This window comes from Carassius carassius, chromosome 33 (genome assembly GCF_963082965.1).
Source record: "Carassius carassius chromosome 33, fCarCar2.1, whole genome shotgun sequence".
Classification (NCBI taxonomy): domain Eukaryota; kingdom Metazoa; phylum Chordata; class Actinopteri; order Cypriniformes; family Cyprinidae; genus Carassius; species Carassius carassius.
Genome location: NC_081787.1, coordinates 16915571 through 16938064, shown reverse-complemented (window position 1 = coordinate 16938064; position 22494 = coordinate 16915571). Strand labels below are relative to the sequence as shown.

At 37.5% G+C, this 22494-nt stretch overlaps 1 protein-coding gene across 2 annotated transcripts in view; it reads left to right on the top strand.

Moving 5' to 3' along the window:
* LOC132113859 (serine/threonine-protein phosphatase 2A 55 kDa regulatory subunit B beta isoform-like) overlaps positions 1-22494 on the top strand; it is a 55028-nt gene that overhangs the window by 17573 nt on the left and 14961 nt on the right. Inside the window, exon 1 of one of the 2 annotated variants that reach the window (XM_059521889.1) lies at positions 13849-14334. The exons of the other annotated variant lie outside the window; for it this stretch is intronic. Within the exon in view, the coding sequence (XP_059377872.1) occupies positions 14265-14334 (70 nt within the window). The 5' untranslated portion in view covers positions 13849-14264. Of the gene's footprint in view, positions 1-13848; positions 14335-22494 lie in introns of those variants that run through there. 2 annotated transcript variants of the gene reach the window in all.

Genomic DNA, 22494 nt, shown 5'->3' with positions numbered 1-22494 from the left:
ATCTCCCATCTATACTAAAACTACATTTGTAATAGGTTCTGCACCTAATAATGAAGCATCTGTGTTGGACTCACACACTGGTCCTCCAAATGCCAACTGGCTTTTATCAGCAAAACAAAAGGGATTCATTGTCATCTCTGATGTTTCTGGGTATCTCCGGTACAGACAGAGTTTTTGATGTTGCTCTGATGCAGTTTAGTGTGGAACATTTGGAGCCTCAGGACTGCAGAGCATTGATCCAGCTCTGTTTCCTCTCAAAAGATCACGCTCTAGGCACATATGGGTAGACTAGGGACACAGTCTTGTCATTTTATTTAATATGATATAAAATGGATGAATTGTAGTTCAGCATGCTACTGTGCATGTAGATGTGAGAGTTTGTGTCTCAAAGAGAGAAAGATTGTTGGTTTGTTTGGGTTTTGTTGGACAATGAAGCACAACATTTGCACAAGTGTAAGTGAGAGTAAAATCATCAATGACCATGTGAGGGGTATGGGCTCTTTAAAGGGGTCATTATGATTTTTTTTTTTTATATCATTATTTTGTGTATTTGGTGTAACAGAATATGTTGACATGCTTTAATGTTCAAAAAATATATTATTTTTCAAATACTGTACATTATTGTAGGTCCTCTATGCCCCGCCTCTCTCAAGCGCGTTGTTTTCTACAAAGTCCCTCCTTCTGACAAGCGCAGTCTGCTCTGATTGGCCAACTGACCCAGTGCATTGTGATTGGCCGAACACTGCAAGCACTCGTTGGAAATGTATCGCCCCTTTCCATATTCGTCAGCTTCATCTTTCAAAATAAATGTAAAGACAGTTAATAATGTCCTTAGTTTCACCATCAGTTAAAGCCTGAAAGGGGAACAGAGTCGTGTGACAGACAAAGTGATGAAGCTCGTATGTGTTTGCAGTACACAAGCCACGGACATTTAAGACAGCTGACTCCACTGTGTGACTGTCTCTCTCTCTCTCACACACACTCTGTTGTAAGTAATCTTAAAGATAACTAAATGCATCTACTTTCAGAAGGACAAATAAAGTGCTTTTGGTTTCGCCTAGAAACACACAGCATCTCCCTGACATGCAGTGGCGGCTCCAGACAATTTTGATTGGGCGGGCAATGAGGGGTCCTGGTCATTTCAAGGGGGGTCTCATGAAAACCAACAAAACATACAGTGGACACGGCTAATAACTGCATATTACTGCATCGAAAATACATTTTGGTCCAAAAATAGCAAAAACTATGACTTTATTCAGCATTGTCTTCTCTTCCGGGTCTGTTGTGTGAGATTTCAAAACACTGAAGTGTAGTGATATCCGGTTCACGAAGGAATCATTCGATGTAACCGGATCTTTTTGAACGAGGGGCAGGTGCTCAAAGTATAAAAGGGGCACATGGAACAAGGCTTTAAATGTTATTACAAAAAAATTCGAGGAAATTTTGCTTTGACAAAACGGCACTTAAGGGGCAAAGGATCAGGTGCTCAAGTAAACCAAAACGGTTCACCGGTACTTTTGCGCTCGATGTAATGTCATTGGTGATGACTGCCCTTCATTCAAGCCTTCAGTTTACCCGCGCTTGTAACATTAGCACAGAATCAGTTTAGAATCAATCACCAAAAGAATCCGTTCGGTTCAGATGCGCTCTGTGTGTCAGTCTGCTTCACGCTGAATCAAGTATGCGCAGTATCATCAGCTCCTCGGTTCTCGAATGTGACGCGTACGACAGAAACGGTTCTCGGTTCAGTGTATGAATAAATGTCGAAATAATTATTATTTATTATTCTGCTTAGTTTGAAGAGAAATTTTTTTTAATCTTTATCCCGGATATATATATATTTTAATCAGGAAGAGGGTGGGGGGTCAAATGGGGGGTCAAAGCGTTTTTTGCAGGGTCTTGAGACCCCCCCTGGCGCCGCCGGTGCTGACATGACTGCTTCAACTGCAGTTACTGAAACCATGCCGTCTTTCTCTGCGTGAACATTTGGGCGGCATTATGCATATATTTCCACATAGTGATGTAGACATGTGGGGGCGTGTTTAAATGAGCCGTTTTAGGGTGATGTGGCAAAGTCTTAAGTCAAGTCAAGTCTGCTTTATTGTCAATTCTTCCACATGTACAGTACATACATACAAAGAATCGAAATTGCGTTTCTCTCAGACCCCCGGTGCATACAGATAACACTAACAGTAGAGCCTAAAAATCTAGATCAAATATAAGATACAGCTATATAATAAGGGAATCTAAAAAAGACATAATAAAATTAAATTAAAAATAAAGTTAGGTAATAAAGCAGCGCAAGGCACATGGCAAACAGTGCAGATAAAAAGATTTTTAGTTCAAAAATAGCTTATTCTGTCTGATTAAAGTGACAAAGGGCTCAAGAGGAGTTTTTTATTTAACTGACTGAAGAGGTACTAGAATGACATCAGTTTAACTTTGATAAAGAGTATCTCTTTGGATTTGAGACTTTAGTCTTTGGAACTTTATAGATGTTCTTTATGCACCAAGAGCTTGTAAGAGAAAGGGGAAATTGAAATCGCATCATATGACCCCTTTAATATTTAAATTTGTTTCTTCTACACAGACTGCATGAAAATCAAATAGAGGCTTTCTCGTGAGAACAAGTTCTCTCACAAGTGTTTGTTTTAGTTTTGAAAGAGATCTCAAAAGTGTTCAATGTGCTTGGAATTGCCAAAATGGTGAAAAATATTTTTCATCAAAATCTGAACTATTACCGTATATACACATTCATTTAATAGCTCCGTTCTCTTACTCTACCAGCAACTGTCTACTTTGTATTAATTATTATTTTTTTTTTTTATGAGAAACATCTGAGACAATGGTAATACATGAAACATGACTGAGAACTCAATTAAATGACTTGAGCTAATAAAGAGAAAGCTTGGATCAATAAAATTATCCTCTGGCTTTTTATGTGTGTGTGTGTGTGTGTGTGTGTTGTATGACACAGTAAATGTGTTTTGTTTTCTACCGACATATAGGCTTGTAATTTGACCTTTTTATGAGTACCAGCAGGTCATGGGGATGGAGTAAATATAGCAGTACACTTTGAACTCTATTTATTTATGTGTGCTCTTAAAACGAAGTGTCCACGGAGTTGACTGTAATCTAATTTTTGTGTTATAGCACTCTCTGCTGCTCATTCTGGAGAATAACTTCCTTTTTACTTCCAGCACAAGAGAGATGTTCCACTAGAAAAGGGTGCTATGTTTATGTTGTTGTTTTGCACATGGGGCCTGTACCATGATGGTAGTTGAACAATTCAGAGTTACAGGATTAGTTTCGAGTTGACAAAACCAAACCACTCCAATCTAGCTTTGTTGGAACCATGATGCTGATCATCAACTATCTCTGTCAACCAGTGTTGGGAAGGTTACTTTGGAAATGTAATAGGTTACAGATTACAAGTTACCCTGTTTAAAATGTAATAGTAGTGTAACCTTTTTAATTACTTTATTAAAATAATGTAACTAATTACTTTTGAGTACTTTTTGATTACTTTTGTAAATTTGTGAAAATTAAAGAATAATAAATAAAAGCATATACATCAACTTAAATACAGTTATCTAATGAGCATGTGACGTATTCTGTGTAATAAAATCCTAAACATTGGTGTTTCTTTTAAACTGCTGTCTCTTTGTATATGATGATAGTTTTCTCAAAATAAGTAAAATGCACATGAAGTGACACAGAGCAGTTCTAGAAATTATGTTTATGTGCTCGTGTACTCCTATATTGAGATGGCAGAGGTTGAAAACACTGCGAGCTTCAGTAGGCTTATGTGTGGTAAATGAAACCATGTCTTTGCCATTAATTTACAGGAGGGGCAGAGTGGGAAAAAAAATCAGACTGGAAAATTCAAACTCATACAAACAAATTCATGGACAAAACTATTTTTTATCTATTTTAAATCTTTAATTTGGGGACATGCAAAATAATTAAAAGTTCTCTCCTGAACTGCACCTTCACTTCCATTTTTCTCTTCAGTCTCTTTATTTTGCCCTGTTATCCATCTCTCTCATGACTTTAATACTCAAGATTGAACAAAACTCTACAATACAATACTCTACAATACTACAATATCTTTATAGAAAAATCCTAATACTGTACACGAGTCATAACAAAGCATCTTTACAGATGAAACTGACCTGAAACCCTGAACAGTAGTTCTGCTTCTCTGCTCCACCAGTCCTCTCTCTCTCTCTCTCTCTCTCTCTCTCTCTCTCTCTCTCTCTCTCTCTCTCTCTCTCTCTCTCTCTCTCTCTCTCTCTCTCTCTCTCTCTCTCTCTCTCTCTCTCTCTCTCTCTCTCTCTCTCTCTCTCTCTCTCTCTCTCTCTCTCTCTCTCTCTCTCTCTCTCTCTCTCGTGTTGATTACTCGGAGTCTGATCCAAACCGTTTTGCGGAGGCGCGGAGAGCGCGCGAGTCACTAACACTTCATGACTTATTAGAGATTTAATTATCAAATGGCGGATTCGCAAATGATCGCTTTAGTACATTCGGCAGGCAATTATACAATAATGATATTAAATAGTGGGGCAAAATCGGCTGCGAGGTCACCGGGAATTGTCCCGATTCTCCCGGTGTCCAGTCCGCGCCGGATTTCCACAGACAGGCAGAATGTGCAAGTCATATATTGCATTTTTGGGGCTTAATATTCACAGACACTAGTCCATGTCATGTTTTGATTCAAGTGTACTGACCTACTTTTGATTTAGTCATCCAAAATGTGGCATATTCCGTCCGCGTTAGGCATTTCGTTTTTATGACTGGATTCTACGAACCAGACTGTATTTCCGCATCCCGGAAATTATTAGGGTGTATAGTCAGTGCAATTTGGGAAAGAAATCAGTTAAATCTGTATGTGGATGCGTGTAAATATTCAAATGTAATCCCCTTTGTAATCGTTAAAAATTTCATAAGTAACTGTAATTTAATTACTCATTTTTTCGTAGTAACTGTAACTAATTACAGTTACAATAATTTTGTAATTAAATTACGTAACGCCGTTACATGTAACTAGTTACTCCCCAACACTGCTGTCAACTGAGGCTTTGATCCTGAGTTTGAGAAGTGCATGCTCATGAATGTGTGACATCATGGTGGACAGCCAATCACGTCTTGCAACACAGAGCAAGTGTGATTCACTTCCTGTGAGTATTAGTGTTCATTTAAAATAAATGCTTCATAATAATTGTTAAACTAAAATTGCTTGTGTGTAATGGATTAATAATAATATAAATCATATAATAATATAAATCATATAAAATAATAATAAATTATTATCATTAAAGCCAGACGATTTAGCTAGTAGCCAGCTAATCAGATTTCTTTCCCCTGGTGATACCATATGTTTTTAAAAAAAGTACCATGGCAATACCATTTTTTGTACATACACATTGTAGTACTATAGTATACTTTGAAGTGCCTTTACGTACTATTTAAATTTTCATACCATGCAACATGAATATACTAGAAAAGTTCAGTACCATGGTAATACAATCCACTGCCATCACTGTACCATGGTATCTCTACAGTACTGTTGTGTGGAGATCAAACCAGCAGATGGTGCTGTGACATTATATCATCAACCAGGAGGATTCTGAGGATACATCTGGTTCATGTAACAAGTCATTAATATTGATTTTTACATATTTTGCTAATGCATGGAAAAACTTTCATATTTGAATGTTACATATTTTCCTATGTAATTCCATTTAAATTGTTATTTTCCTTGCACTATTTATTGATACATAAACCATTTTAAATAAACAACATGACCATTGTATAATCTGCTAGGCAAAAATCAGTCAGATTGCTTAAAAAAAAATGATAGAAGCCTAATTCACAAATGTTCACGACAGGGCGAGTTGCACACTGAAGTTTACTAAGCATAGGTTTATTGAAATGTCTTCCTGGTGAAAATAATGTTTTTAAAAAAAAGAATTATTTCAATGCAAAATATGGTTTGAAATAGGCTTAGATCCCTCTCACACTCAGGTCTGTCCCAGTATAAATGACAGGATTGTGTTTCTGACTGCCACATGGTCATCACCATATGTTACCAGCCCATCCTATCAGCCAGACTCACTGTGGTGTGCAGAGCCTGCTTTCCCTGGAGCACCTGTATCCTCCTCACGCTCTACTGACACAAGCAGCTCAATGTCTCTCACAACTGATAAATTACACACAGTCTGTGTTTGATCAAATCCATGCAGCATACACTGAGCAGATTACTGGGTCACTGTATTGATGTGACCTTCACAGTAATCAATATTGTTATTATATATATATATATATATATATATATATATATATATATATATATATATATATATATATATATATATATATATATATATATATATATATCAGCACCTGGTAATCAGTCGATCAATAAATAAACACATACAAATATAAAATTACATTATAAATGTCTATAAATATGTGTTAAAATTCTCTATATTAAAAAAATTACACGTGAAAACCTACCCCAACCTAAAATATGGCTAAATTTAGCTTAAAATCGACACTGTAAAAAATATATGAATGTTGCATATAAAACAAATATTATTGGAGTATGTTTTACCAAAAAAATTAATAAAATACTATTTAAGTTTTTCTACTTCAGAATTTCACATTTAAATCAATGTTACTTCCTGTTACTTTCTAATTATTTGTCAAATTTACTATAATTTTTTTTAGTATGCCAAACACAAACAGTACTTTACATAGCAGATTTTTGCTTGAACAATATTTTTCACAGAATTTTACTATAATTCGTTTCAAAATCCATAGAATCTTTGTCATTAATCTAGATTTTTATTTTTTTGTCAAATCACAACCCCATTGAGTTCTATTTCTGCTATGATTCACTTCAGTCAGAATTCTCCTCTTCTGTCATCACGCTATCAGACGCTAACTCTAGATTTGTGCCAGAGAGCATGGACAGTAAGGAAGCCTACAGTCCTAAAGCGCCCCTGGGCACAGAAGCGTGAAAGGGGGGAAGGGGACGTGAAAACGTGAGAGTGAGAGATTTGAAGACTGAGGGAGAGAGAGAGAGTGATTGAAGAAGACAGGCAGAGAAAGAGTGGGAAAACAGAGCGGGTGGCCCACGTCAGGCTCTCCGTGGACAGCTTGGCATCCCCGCGGGGGGAAGACTGCTGCAACCTGCCTGTGATCAGTCCTGGCAGCTGCTCGGCCAAATGGGATTGTCCTGCAGATTAAGGGTCTATGTTGGGGCAAAGAAGAGGGGAGGGGCCCGGAAGGGAGGGGAGGGGCTCTGGGCCGGGCAGGGTTGTGCAAAAACCCAGCGGTAGCTCTAGTGGGGCTTGTTAGGGCTCTGGCAGAGCACGCTTGTTGTGACAGACTCGAGAGATTTAAACCCCTGTTCTCTATTAAAATATTCATCATTGGAGTAGAGTTATTCCAGTCATACCAGGCAGAAAACCCTGGAGACTGACTGCCAACTTGAAGAGCTATGCTTTTTATACCATAATTGGCTGACCAAAAAATAGACCTTGTAGGTATGGAGCAGAGACGCTGGGTGATGGTGCAGCCATTGTAGATAATTACTACAGGCCAAAATTAAATGATTACACATAATTACTATAATGCTGCAAATTTCTACATCATTCAGATATGGAAAAAAATTCTCTCCTATAAGCCTAGTTTAATCTCTTATTTCAGCTCAAAAATGTTCTTTCTTATTATTCTTCATTTCTTGTATTTTTTTCAGCGGCACAGATTTGTAATGTTCACTGTGGACCATTTACAAGTCTAGATGACAATATAAAATACAGCAGTTTCCTGGTCTGGCGAGCGTGATTTCACCAAGTACAACATGTTCCTGGATCATCATCCTTGTTGATCCTGGAACAACATTCCAATCAACCAATCAGAATTGAGATACAGTGCTTCAGGAAATATCTGTTTTAGGCAGAGGTAGGTGCTTTTACACCCTTATATTTTTGGACAACAATGTTGATCCAGGATCATCAGAAGATGTTGATCCTGGAAAATGTCTTACTTGGCAAAATCACGACGACCTTCCAGGTCTGCATCAAAAAAGCCACAACGATGCTTGTATCTCCCTGTAGCTTAAAAAAAGATTCAATTTTCTGTGCATGGAAATAGTGTAGACTAATTCTTAATGAGATTAGCAAAATCATATTAAAATACCATTACTCTACAGATACTGTAGTAAATCAGTTCTTCACCTAAAACAGGTACTTTCAGCGCTCATTCTTGTTTGGACAATTAACCTTCATGTTAGGTGTGCTTGAACTGCATTAGCACAGCTATGGTTTAAATTATGACGCTTAGGATTTTTAATGATCCAATTAAACAGACAGCTGTTGTGCAACATAGAAATGTTTTATTCTATAAGCAGTTTCCTAGCAACCGGTATGATGGTAAAGGATTGAACAGCTATGCTTTTTTTTTCTCCTTTCAATCGCAACAACTGGGAATGGCTGTGAAATGCTGTGTTTTCTGAATTCATATTCTGGGATTTACAGCAATACATTCCCTTCCTTGTGTTACTGGGGCACAAACACACAATATTTGAACATGGCTTTTCAGATCAACTGACACACTTGTTTGTATTTGCTCTCTTCCTTTTTCTCTTTTACTTTCATTCTTGTTGTTCCATTTATATTCCAATAAATGATAATGTGTGTGTGTGTGTGTGTGTGTGTGTGTGTGTGTGTATATGACATGAACATAAATATAAACTATTTTCATCTATATAAACTATTTTCAAACTATTGATATTTGATGAATCAGATGACTAAATGAATCACGTATTCACTCACTTGTCACCAACCAATGGAAAGAAAAAAATCCATGTCTTTCTTTTTTATCTGTTTAGACCAAAAATGTGTGCATAAATATTGTTGAATAGTTACAGACCTGCCAGTCTTCTAAATGCTCTACATGCTAGTTTTTGTGTCAGTGTGTTACATGCAGTATGGAGCCCCACACATGGCATGCAAGAAAAAATAAATAAATTGTGCGCACGATTTACTAATTTGTTCCCTCATTGTACTAAAACGTGCACACTATTACTATTGCGTTCCCTCGATTTACTAAATCATGCGCACGATTTAGCTAATCGAGGGAACGAACTAGTAAATGGTGCGCACAATTTATAAATTGAGTGAACGTAATAGTAAATCGAGGGAGCGCTATAGTAATCGTGTGCCATTTTACTACATTGAGGGAACGAATTAGTAAATCGTGCACATGATTTAGCCTTATATTTTTTCCTGCGTGTCAAGTGCGGGGCTTTGTATGCAGTGATGGAGTGAGCTGCCCAGTCTTTTAATTGGAAAGACTTCACATGTAAACTGGCCTGAGAAAGGCGCTTGCCTCTGGGCTGGGTTTAAAACGTTCAGCCCAAACTATGCATCCATCTGGTTGTCTCTCCCAACCCCCCTCTTTTTCACTCCCTCTGTCTCTTTCACTCTCTTTTCATTCACTTCCCATGATGATCTTATTTTCTTTGTTTATAATATCTGTCATCTCTATTTATGTTGATAAATTTTACAGTTGGTTTATACTTATTATACTGTATGTTCATAAAAACAGGTAGCTGTATTAGATACACAGGTCTTGTTTAGTCAGCTACTCTTATATGGATCTCAGTCAGTATTGGTTAGTCCTGACACTTCAGCAGATGGATCGATTCAACCTCTAAAACTTCAAGTGCACTCTGCATTCTTGTGCAATATTCTCTGCCATTTTTGGTATTAATAGTGTAAGAATTGTGTTGAGTATGAAAATATCAAAAATAGTGTAAGTGCATAGTGCATTTGGGACATTATAGTGGAAATGAACTTGTTTCATTATAAATGATCTCTACACAGGTGCTAAACTGAACTGAATCAATACTGAACTGTCTCGAGCTGAATAATGACACTATGGTCTTTTTAAAGCTGCTTTAGCTCTTTGAAATTTGCATAATTGCTTCTGTTACTTTCCTGTTTAATGTGGTGAAGTCACTTCAAAATAATCTGTATTGTAAAAAGCGTTATAAAAATAAGGTGAATTCTGTATCTTGTTTTTTTTCACTGAAAAAGCCATTTGATTTAGTGCTGCTTATTGATTTTGGTACACTAATCACAGCACACAAATAATCTTAAATAATTTCTGCAGGATGCTCGATTGAAGATTAAGGATCAGTATCGATGTATTGATTAACCACTGGGAAATTACTAAGACTGTTCTCTGTTACGAATTCAGCGATTGGTCTGTAGCACTGCAGGCATTCAAGGACCTACATCCTCAGGCCAACACAATTACTGCACATCAGTGTGAGCAATTGGCCATGAAGAAATCACAGCATTGTATTTATCTTCATGTTTTGTGTTGTAGCCTTGATGCACACCATTGCATGGGCTAAACTACAAGAGAAAGCCCCAGGCCTTGAGTGCTTTAAATAGCAGCTCATACATCTCTTTGAGACCAAAGGTTTTCCACAGGCACAGAAAGTTCATTTCTGAGAGAACATATTGATCTTATTATATTTGATACTGCTGCTTTAACTGTGACATGCAATTCAGAAAGCAAAGACCAAAGCTGTCATTATTCACATTTATAAATGCAGGGTGGTAGAGAGCCCCAGGTGGCCTTGAAGAGACGTAAGAGTGGCCGCTGCCATTTGCAACGTGAATGTGCAAAGGCTTCCGATGTCATCTGCATCCAGTTATTTTACCTGTACAAAAACAAGTCACATGATATTGCGAAATTGTATTTCTTATTATATTATTGTATTGTCGTAATTATAAACATACTGATTTGTAGCAGTATTTTAACTTTTACTGCACTTCTACCATAGCAACTAATGAATTGGAAGTCTCTCATATTAACTGAAAAGAGCTCCACGTTGCAAAATAAAGTAAATATACTGTTATGTTTTTTTAAGTAATTTTTACTCTTTACTTTTCCATACAATAATAGTTCATAGCGACTACATATGTCAGGATTGAAATGGGACAAATACAGTAGAATTGTTTTTGAATAATTGCATCATATTGCAAGTTTTTTGAAATCACATGATAGTTTTGTGTGCTAAAAAATTACAATTAAACAATTACAATTGGCTTAAATTCTTCAAATTATCTATCTATCTATCTATCTATCTATCTATCTATCTATCTATCTATCTATCTATCTATAGGTTATTATAGTTAAAATGTCATTAAAAATGTCATTATTTGAATAAAACAACATTGATAAAGTTTAAAGATTCTCATTTTGTGTTCCACATAAAAAACCACATACAGGTTTTAATACAGGTTATTACAGTAAGTAATAACATAACACAATTTCTTTTTTGGTGCCACTATGTCTTTAAGTCAGAACGGCAAGACTTTAATTAAAGCACCACCACTGATCTTAAAGCAGACTGCTAATGCTGTTGGCAATGTGCAGCTCTCACTCTAATTATACTGTAAAACAGCCTGTCCTACTCGACTGTCTCCCTCTCTTTTTTTATTAATGCATCTCCGCATCTCTGTCTTTCCCTCTATATCTTTCACCCCCTCGCTCCCTCTGACTGACAGATAGATGCTCTCCCTGTTGATCTTTAAAAGATGCCAACTGAAATTTGTCATCGTCCTAGTCCTCCCTCTCCCCTGACAGAAAATCATTGATTTTTGTCCTCCTCTTGGAATAATGATAAGGATTGTTGTCAGGGGAGAGGAACGGCATGCAGGTTTTGGGCTTAGATGCTTCAGATATGTTCAGTGGGGTGGAAAGGTTTGAAAATGACATGAAAACAGGTGCAATGCAATATGCCTGATTACAGCTCACCCAGACATGCTGCACACATGCATTCTAATGGAAACTAATGGGTGATTAAGTGGAAAATGGCATGTGATGATGGAATATATTTATGAAATTGTCTGAAAGGGTAGATAAACCGATTTTACCTGCAAATTGGCTATTTGGAATTTAATGCCTGGTACATTTAGGATCCTCGGCACATTTATTATGCCTGTGTTTTGGTTTTGAACTTCAAAGCAGATTTGTTTCAGACTGGCATCAGGTAGATTACAGTGTAAATATGCTTAAAGACAGGGTGAGAGTAGCAGGGGAAAGTCCCTGCAGAGTTTCATATTAAAATCAGCATGTAAATCAAATCTATCCAAATTGAACGTGCCGGTGGCTAGACTCTAATCGAATTAATCATCGTCTGGTCTGCACACTTAAGGAGTATGGGACCCTAAAGGGATCTGACTAGAATCCAGTGTGACAGATTTGTGAATCCTCTGTGCACGTATCACTTCTTCAAATCAAGAGGCTTGTTTTCACATTTCAAAACGAACTAGATTTGCATTTCCTCAAGAAGATATCAGTGATTTAAGAATAGTGTTGAAGGAAGAAAGCAAAGGTGAGAGAGAATAATAGTAAAATGCTGAATAGGCTGTCCATATATGGTTTTCTAATATCTTTAACATCAAAATTGTAACTTTAAATGCAAAGTGCAGGGCCTATTTTAGAGTCTTTAACTGGTTGCCTTTACTTTTATGCAACTTTCTGTTCTGCTTTTAACATATTTTTTTACATTTTAAATTTTCCTGTTGTGTGACAAATAATTTATTAAACTACAAATATTCCATGTAGATCCTCGATTAAATGAGGCATAATATCTGTAAAACAGTTTTAGATATAGCTTGTCACACCACAGAATATGTCAAACAGGAATATTCCAGAATATTCTCAGGGGGGTTGATGTTTGAGGAGTGTCTGTTGTTTAAGAATTATTATTATTATTTAGTAATTTTAGAGAGAAACAGAAATGGTTCGTTGGTTCCAGTTCATGTTGCACAACGTAAATAGTCGTTTTTACAGATAGCATTAGCCAAACAGACAGTCATTTAAGACATTTAAATGCTGTGTAATTTATATAAATCGTTGTAAACAAAACATCATGTTGTTAATGCTTTTTTTATGAAATATTTTTACATGTAACGTTACATCTACAATCAAATTATAAATAGTCTTACAGGACCTATAGGCCTGTTCACACCAAGGACGATAATGATAGTTCTAAAAATCGTCGACACCACACCTATGACAGTAAAGGCACAGATAAACGATATCGTTGGAATCACTTTCAGAACGATTTTTTTTAAACTGATGAACGATAAAAATCGACACCCAATCAGAATCAATCCTGCTATAATGAGCTGGGACATTTAAAGCTGCAGAGGCTTAGAAAAACAGACATATCACTGTCAGCTGGTGTGGAGATATTGTTCTAATATAATAATATAGTTATATCTATATAGTAATTGTCCTTGCAGTGTACTGCCCGATAGGGTTCCAGCGGGAAATGCTGGATGATCCCGCAACTGTTGCTATGCGCATGCGCCGTTTGTTAATCGTTAATCAGGACATCTTTCAGTTGTTAATGAAATGGGTGTTTTTCTTCTTCTTTTTTTAACTGTTAAAACGTGCATGTTTGTGTAAAATCTTCCAAGCTTGTTCAGATTTTTCCTCACTCGCCCCCAAACTTCGCTCTCTGCAGTCAACTAACGTAGCTAGGTCCGAGCTGGTGACTTAAGGGAAACTTCATTCATGGTACATTTTGGATTCAGTGGCTATACAAACTGCATCCAATGACTTTTAAGAAAAATTGAGTTAAATCATTAGCAGTGATCGTTTGTAGGTAATTTGTTCGCTGTCGTTCGTCATGGCACACGCTGTGATTTCAGCACTGGACAGCGCCTGTGTGACTGGGAGGAGCTCGCGCTCAGGCAGAACTTCTAGAACAGACAGAACCCAATGAAACTACGAAACAGACTGTATGTGCTCATCTCGAGAGAGGGAGGGAGAGACAGAGACGTGGACGGATCGAGCGCTTGACGCATAACCCCGCCTCCTCCTCGGCTCAGAAGGTGGAAATCCTGCGCCAGTTTACCAGGGTACTAGGGTTCCTTACACCTTTATGCATTCGTTCTCCATTCAGCTCTTCAAGATATGAGATCATCTTAACGGATTCGCCAGTACACCTGTTTAAGAAGTGCTTCTCATGCGCTAAGTATGAATTGCTGAGGGATTTTCTTGCCAGTCGAGCTCCAGCTGTATCACCGCGGGCATCAGATCATCCGTCACGTTCACGAGAGGGGCCACAGACACCGCGATGGATCCGCAAACCGCCTGCTGATGTTCAGCGTCCACGATGGATTCCTGCGTGTCTACTTCAACATTCCCATATAACGGAATCATAAATGGAGGAGGAGAGTGAAAACCGAAAAATTAACAACAGCTTCCTTCCGGACCATAACTATGCAACCGAAGGTATTTGGGCAATCGAATTGAATTCGATTCTCACTTATAATAATGACGGTGGGGGTTGAGGGGTCTCTTATCAGGACCCATGAATGTGAATGCATAGGGCGTTAGTGCTTGTTGATGCATTGATGATTTTCAGACTTGGTGATCTGAAGTCTCACATTAATGCAGTGTGCATTGGATCATTGGTATTATGTGAGGTGCATTGTTCTTTAGATCACATGATTTTGAAAGACACATTGATAAAATTTGACTGTCCTGTTTTTATAGGCTTAGGACTATATATAGATCTTGCATTAGTCTGAGCTCTGGTTTTAGGTGTTACTATAGGGCAGTGGCCATTGAGAGGTGACGTGTACAATGAGTCAGATATGACTGGCATAACAGAACACCACAGACACTTTTCTTTTTTGAGTGGTTATTAAAAGACAATTCAAAACACTATTGTTCAACAATATCAATATAAAAAAAGAAAAAGCATTTCATATAAGATAAATAATCATAAATACCTAAAAAGTACCATACAATATGATCAATAAGAAATGTTAACATATTTGTCCATTATTTTAACTCCTCAAAATAATTAATAACAAACATATATAACAAAATAACCAATTTCAACTTCATTTTTAATTTTTTTAAGATTCAACCCAATTTTTTTAAATCAGTTTAATATAATAATTTTTTTAATTACTTGTACAGACAATTTGATTATAGTTTAATTGTAATACTTTCAGTACTTTAAATTTAATATCATTACTATACACAAGTTTTGAATTACTTGATTTAAAAAAATATATCCACTTTTATATTTGATGTTAATTTTATAAATATAATATCCATGATTTTAATCTCGCTGCTGTTTAGATTCAATCAACTCTCAGTAAAAACATTTTTGAATAAGGCAATCATCAATTATTGTTAGGTTCCCAACTAATAATGCTAACATGTTCGATATTAGCAATGCAGTGATACAGGGACGTTATGGTTTGGAAAGTGAGGGTGTGTCTGAGAACAGCTTTATAATATATAATAGAGTAACACTGTAAAACCAATGAAAGCAGCAATAGAGGAAGTTCAGCTAACAGGCTTTGACAGCGCACTGGAAGTTACCCATAAATAGAAGTTTCCATAAAAGTGTTCGTAAATGCAATGATTCGATTTTGCTACCACATGTTTAACATGCAGGTGCAGATACCTATGATAAAGCATGGCACATTTTAAGCAAACACACTCCAGCACAGGTTTCCGGTGAACAATTTCCTGTAATTTTTGGAGAATAGAAAGAGTAGAAAAGCAAGCTTTGGGTGTGGCAGCAGTGGGCATCTTTCTGGGTGGTGATTAATGGCTGTGGAAGGTTTTGCAAAACAGATCCAATAGTAAAGAGCAGAATAAATCTGTAGCCATTGGACTCAAATGCCCCTGGTCTTATGACCACCCAGCATCTCAGTAAATCACACAGCAGCAGTGAAGCATTTGCTCACAAACACACTCACATACACGCCATAACCTGCAGAGCATTAAGTGCTGGTGATTTTGTCCCTCGATGCCTCTCTACTAAGCATACTTAAAATGCACATGTAGTCTCAAAAGAATGTGGCTGACCACATTCTGCTTGCATACCGAATAGAACCCACAATAATAAGCAGTTTAGGTTAATCATAAGCAACTTGGCATTTGTCTCACACAGTGTATAAATTAGGCTTTAAAATGCTTTCTCAAAGCATGCATTACAGACACTATCAGGAAATGAAGATCTGTTCTCTTTGCAGTGTAGTGACTTGTGGCTTCACTCAACATTTACAGCTGTTTTCAGTGCTGTTCTCATATCTGTTGCTGCTATTTGAGGAAAGAGCTATTTAATACATTCGATATTTGTTCTAATTACACAAATTCACAGTTGTCGCTTAAGAGCTGCATGATTATGGGTACAAGCCAGGATATAACCAAATATTCAAGACTGGGAGGTTCTTCTTGCAATTGAAAAAGTCATACTGCATTCTGAGTAAATTAAAGGATGCATCCCACATAATGACTGTGTTCACATGCACATGAATATTAATTCGAATTTGGACATATTCCAATTTTGTGAGTGTCATTTTAAACGCATTACCTATTTATTTATATGTGATTCTGGGTAATTTTAGATTCAAAGCATAGTCGAGCATAATTCTGGAGCAAGATGATGACTCTTTTCTTACTATAATTGTGCATTCTGCAAACTGTTCTTGTGCTTTACTATTTAGAACACAAATGTGAAGTTAGCCAAGATACTGGCCAAAATTGCAAGAATGCACGAGAAAACATCTCCAGTATTTTCAGAAAAGAATGTGTATGTTCTGATTACATATATATATATTCCAGCACTTGAAGAGCATGTCAAAGTCTTTTGCAGAGAAAAGGAATTACTACACTTTAAATCTTAACTATAAAATAAGTGCATGTAAACATGGCCGTAATGATTTTTACACTTCTGGGTTCGTATTCCTCCTTTTAACACCGCACAGCCCTTGCTATCTTTCTTTAAAACAGACAGCGTTCTTTCACATTATATTTGCCACTCAGATGGACTATGGTTTTAATATGCCAAAATGATCCACAAATCTGTTTGCATTTAAGTGTTACAGTCTATGGTGCTCTAGTCTTGACTGAATTAATGCATGTCGTTCACCCCGCCCCCTCACCACATACCCATACTGCCTTGCTCATGTGATGCAGCAGATGATGGTGGTATTTTCCCACTGCTGACATCCTCAGTAGCGTAATTGAGGTCCGGGGGTTACTCTCGCTCTGTGTTTCTCTCCCGCAGGCTGCAGAGGCTGATAGACAGAGTTTAATAACACAGCACTATAACCCTTGTGTGCTTCTGTCTATAGACCCACATTGAAAACAGGCATCTGAGTCTAAAGTGGTTGAAATTCTCCATTGGGATCACTTACACCAGAGACTGATGTGTGATGATTCACATTCCAAGCATGGTTTGATTTTGATTATCGAGTGCTTTTTTTTCTGAAACAACCAATGCTATCTGCCCTCTGACCCGGGAACGTGACCTACCAAAGAACCTTTTCTTTTCTCCAATTTGTCTAATTTACTAAAGTGCCACGGCCATAGTAATTGGATTTCGCAGGGGTAACATTGTAGTCCCAGTAATGGTTTGCTGGGTCCCAAACCTAATAAAGCCCTGACAGATAGGTGATAGAGGGGTGTTTCAGAAACACCCATATTGGCATCTCCTTCGATAAAGTAAAGAGAAATATCAAATTACGCCATGAGGGTTCCTTTTAGGTATGGAATTAATATTTCAGGAATGCAATAAAAACGCTGTTGATTCATATGCATTGCTTAACTGGATATTTGTTTTTTAATAGCTTCTTGTACATTGCGTCTTTTCAAATTATATCCATGAGACTCGTTTTCGCTCACACTTGGGGAACATTATCCTTTATTTAATTTGCACTGGGAATCCCCGCATTTAACACCTTTCCTGCACTGAAACACAAGTTATGCAGTGACAGACGTCTTCTCTTCTGGAATAAAACCCAGTGAAATAAATGGAATTTAGTTCCATTAGCATAACACAGATGCTTTCGGGTTGACAGCACTAATAGCTGGAGGATGGATAAGACCATGCTGAGACAGAGAAAGGGATTCAGTTTTTGCCTTCATTTGTGTTGCATGGGTGTAATTGACCAAAACGCTCCCCCCTACATACTTACACATTGGTCCATTCCACCACCCACGCTACACAACACACTAATGAATGAGAAAACGCCCTGAAACACTGACAAGATCATCAATTGCTGCAAGCTAGTAAAGTAGCTGAGCTCTAAAACTCATAGGGAGAGAAAGATAAAATATTGCTTGGCAGAGAAAAAGCTTTGCAGTACTCCAATCTGCATTGCAGGGCCTGAAGCCAGCAGAACGTAGCCTGGATAGACAGTAATGGCCTCACGGTATTGCGCAGGCAGCTGGCCCAGGCTCAGTTACATTACTGCTTATGTAGGCACTAGTGCACTAAAAGGAGGAGATTGCAGCATCAAGGTTTAAGGTTACCTCACTCTAGGCCAGTCTTATCTTAGTCTAATATAGTCTAACCTCACCACAGTCTTACCTCATTCTTACCTCACTGCCAGAAGACATCACCGCATTTTAATTCAGGATTACCTCAAGTAGGGATGTTGAGGGTTCAGAAAATAGCAGATGCATTGTTCACAGCAGACACTTTGAAGTTGAACACTGTCTCGAAAAATATTAAGGAGTTGGATTTGTTACAAAAGCACTGCTTTGACAGACCTAGTGGGGTGCATGTACTCCAGATGGTTCAAGGGGTACCTGGATAAACCTAATAAAGGTTTTTAATGGATCCACGAAGAACTTTTAACATCCATGGAACCTTTTGTACAAAAGGCTTTTTATAGGTTCTTTAGATTATCAAAATGTTACACACTCACAAAAAAAAATTCTTTTAAGAATTTATAATTGAAATGTTCTTTGTGGAAACATCACTATGAAAACCCATTTGGAATATTTATTTTTAAGGGTGTATAAAACAAAAATTATGGCTTAAAAAAAATTCAGGGCTCTCAATAAATTAAAGTAATCTCTAACAATTTATCAGGCTTCTATGTTCTTCACAACAAACAACATCGGAAACAACAGCCTTCAGAACAGTCAAAACTTCACAAACAGATAGAAAGTGAATCATTATCATTTTGGCATTTAATAATATTAGCAAATTAAGTCCAGTGTACACATTTGACCATGGCATTCAGCGACATCAATGTCATAGGTTCGATTCCCAGGGAATGGACAAACTGATAAAATCACTTTCAATGAAAGTGTCCACCAAATGCATAAATGTATAAAGGAACACATTGGCTGTTGAAGAGGTATTTGAACATTATAGGGCAGGAAAGACAAAAAAACGTTGGGGAACATTTTGAGACACTATTTATGCATTGAGTGTTACTATGCTGACAGTTTAACAGTTAACCTCACTAGTCAGCCCAAGTAATCCACTAAAACCTCAATGTAGTGTCACCACACTACCATATAGTTAATGGAATCGTTGTGTGTTGAAATTGGTGGTGTGCATAGTATAAATTTGCCATGCCTTGTGGGCATCTAATCCCATTTCCTTTTCTATGTGTAATCTTTGTTTCTACATTGTACCAAGTGTTATATTTTTCTGCTGCTGCCTTGTAATGTCCTTGTTTAAAATAGCTGTGCAGTTCATCAGTAGCCCAGCGGGGGTGACCCTGCCACTCTAACCCCTACAATACAATTTACACCCCCATGCTCTCACATCAGGGAATAATGACATGCACCACCCCACACGGGCCTGCTGCTATTATTCAAGAGACAGAGAGAGTGACAGACAGACAGACAGCATCAGTAGTGGTTGCCAACACAAACGGCCCAAGGCTACACTTTAAGACTTTAATCATAAAGAGAAATATTTCTCCAACCCAAAGGGCTCCATTTATAATTCAGAGGGAAACAGTGAGGCACTAATGTTGCTTGCTGAGTGCAAGAGGAGGACAAACAGCGAGGGGCCAGTCGCATTAAACATTCAGCTGCTGTCAAACTCAGATTGAGGTTTTTATTGAGGGATGTAGTTAATGAAACATGAGGAGAAATTTAAACTCGTCAACTAAAGAATGACTTGGGCTGATTATACAGAGGGGAACTTTTTGAGCAATGTCATCGGGCAACCTTGGGCAATGTTGCCGTCAACGGGCAACCAGGTGAGACACAGGCCACCTGACCGATCTAAAGTATCCAGATAGAAATGTGTTACCCATCCTCAATGGAAAAGTACAATATTGCTCAAAAAAAGTTGCCTTACAAAATTGCTCAAAAAGTTGCCCTGTGTACCATTAGGGGCCGTTCACATATCGCGTCTTTTGCGCGCTCAAGTTCGTTATTTCCAATGTAGCTGTGCGGTATGTGTGCTCATAAGGGAAGCAATGCGGTCGCGATGCGCACGCGGTGCGACTCGCCTGTTTTTTCCAGGCGTGTCCGCACCGCATCGAGTTAAAAACATCTCAACTTTTCAGAATGCCGCAAGCACACCGCAGGTCATGTGACAAGAACTAAACATTCAGCTTCATCCTTTCCCTTAACAACGTTGAAAGCTCAGCCAAGATGAAGGAACAGCTGATCATAGCTGTATAAGGATTGCCATTTTGAAATAAATTTAGTAGCAGAGCTACTGAAAGCGATTTTTTGTGCTGCAAATCCATTTATCCTTTGCTGAAATTTCCGCGTCGTCATGGAGAGAGCGCGTCATTGTTGCTTAGCAACGGCAGATGCCTCAGGAGCGCTTCTGCCCGAGCGCTTTGGAAAGAAGGAGAAAGCGGCGCGCCTAGCGTTTTCCACGCGTTTTTATGCGAGATATGTGAACGGCCCCTTAGCCTAGACTTCATATATAATACACCCTACGCAACAATTATAACACATATAAAAGGAAGACTCATGTTGTATTACATTAGCATGCTGCTAAAGTTAACAGCACACTATTTGAATGTGCCAATACAGTACACACAAATATAGGGTAAAATAATCATCTTTTCCTAGAATGTATTTACATGTAACTTTTCTATCAATACTTTTCAGTAAAGAATGTACTGTATAAGCATAAAGCATATACACAAAAATATAGTCAACATTTCTCCTGCTTTCTCCACAATCTTGAATGACTGTGCAAAGTTCATTGCAATTCTTTGCAAGTGATGCAATGCAATTTATAGCTTGCCCCAAAAAATGAAGCTTATAGCCAAACTGAGGGATTCTAAAAAGCAAAATATGACTGCTTCCAAACTTTTAGAATAGGCTTGCATCTAGGTACACTACCATTTACCATTTTTTGAAAAAAAAATTATACTTTTATTAAGCAAGGGCACATTATATTGATCAAAAATAATATTTAATGTTAGAAAAAGTTTTCTATTTCAAATAAATACTGTTAGTTTGAACTTCCTATTCAACAAAAATCTTGAAAAATCACAGTTTCCACAAAAGTAATAAGCTGTAAAATCTAAATAAAACGGTTTGTTAAGATAAATGTTTCTTGAGCAGCAAATCAGTATAGTAGAATGATTTCTGAAGGATCATGTGACACTAATGATGCTGAAAATTCAGCTTTGCATCACAGGAATAAATTACATTTTTAAATCCATTAATAACATTGTTATTTTAAATTGGAAAAAATATTTCACAATATTACGTTTTTTATTGTATTTTTGATCAAATAAATGCAGCCTTGATGAGCATAAGAGATTTTATATTTTACAATCCCAATGTAATCCTTTTTAGTATTCATTGCAATGAGATTAACTAAATGGAAAATGGAGGTACTGTAAACACACACACAGTCTGTCTCTTTTCTTATGTTCTCTGTGGTGTCCTACAGCTTCAGTTCTCCACATCTGTAGTTAAATTATGTATCTGTTAATGATGTGTGAAATTCAAACCAGTTTCCCCCGCTCGAAGTTCAGCCCCCTACATGCGGCCTTTCTGCTCTTTCTACCAGACACATGCACAACACATAATCACCCTCCCCTCCCATTCCCTGGAGGCCTGCACCACCTCTCTCTACCATTTCCACAGGGCATTTTCCCAAGAAATAAGGTTAATTAGTTTTTTTTTGGCCTCAGTCTCTCTGTCTGTGTGCTGTGGTTGGATGCTAGCAGAGCTATGACTGTATGACTCGGGGAGTCAGTGACATTGTTGTCGATCAGCAGGTGGTCAAGCTTATTATAGCCAGCTCAAATCACACCCATGTCTGGTGAAATTGGTCCAGACCTGCCTCATTCAGCAGTGGGCCAAAGGCAAGTCTTTATTCTACTGCCTTTAAAACCACCAGACATTGACTTAAAGCAAGTCGATAGAGTCAACCATCGATACAATCCAGACAAGTTAACAAAACAGCAGGCACTGTCTGCCTCATGTTGTTTTGTTTGCTGTTCTGGCTGTAAAGTATAGATTCATCGATCAATATGATTTGATGCTCATGCTGAACAATCAAAAGAAAAAGACGGAACTAGAAAAACTGCCTGTGTTTGCTCTGTGATATTAATTTAACAGTAAATATAAGCTATTATGACTGTACAGTATATAGTTAGTTTTCACAACAGGACCTTATTGCAATCATTATACGCA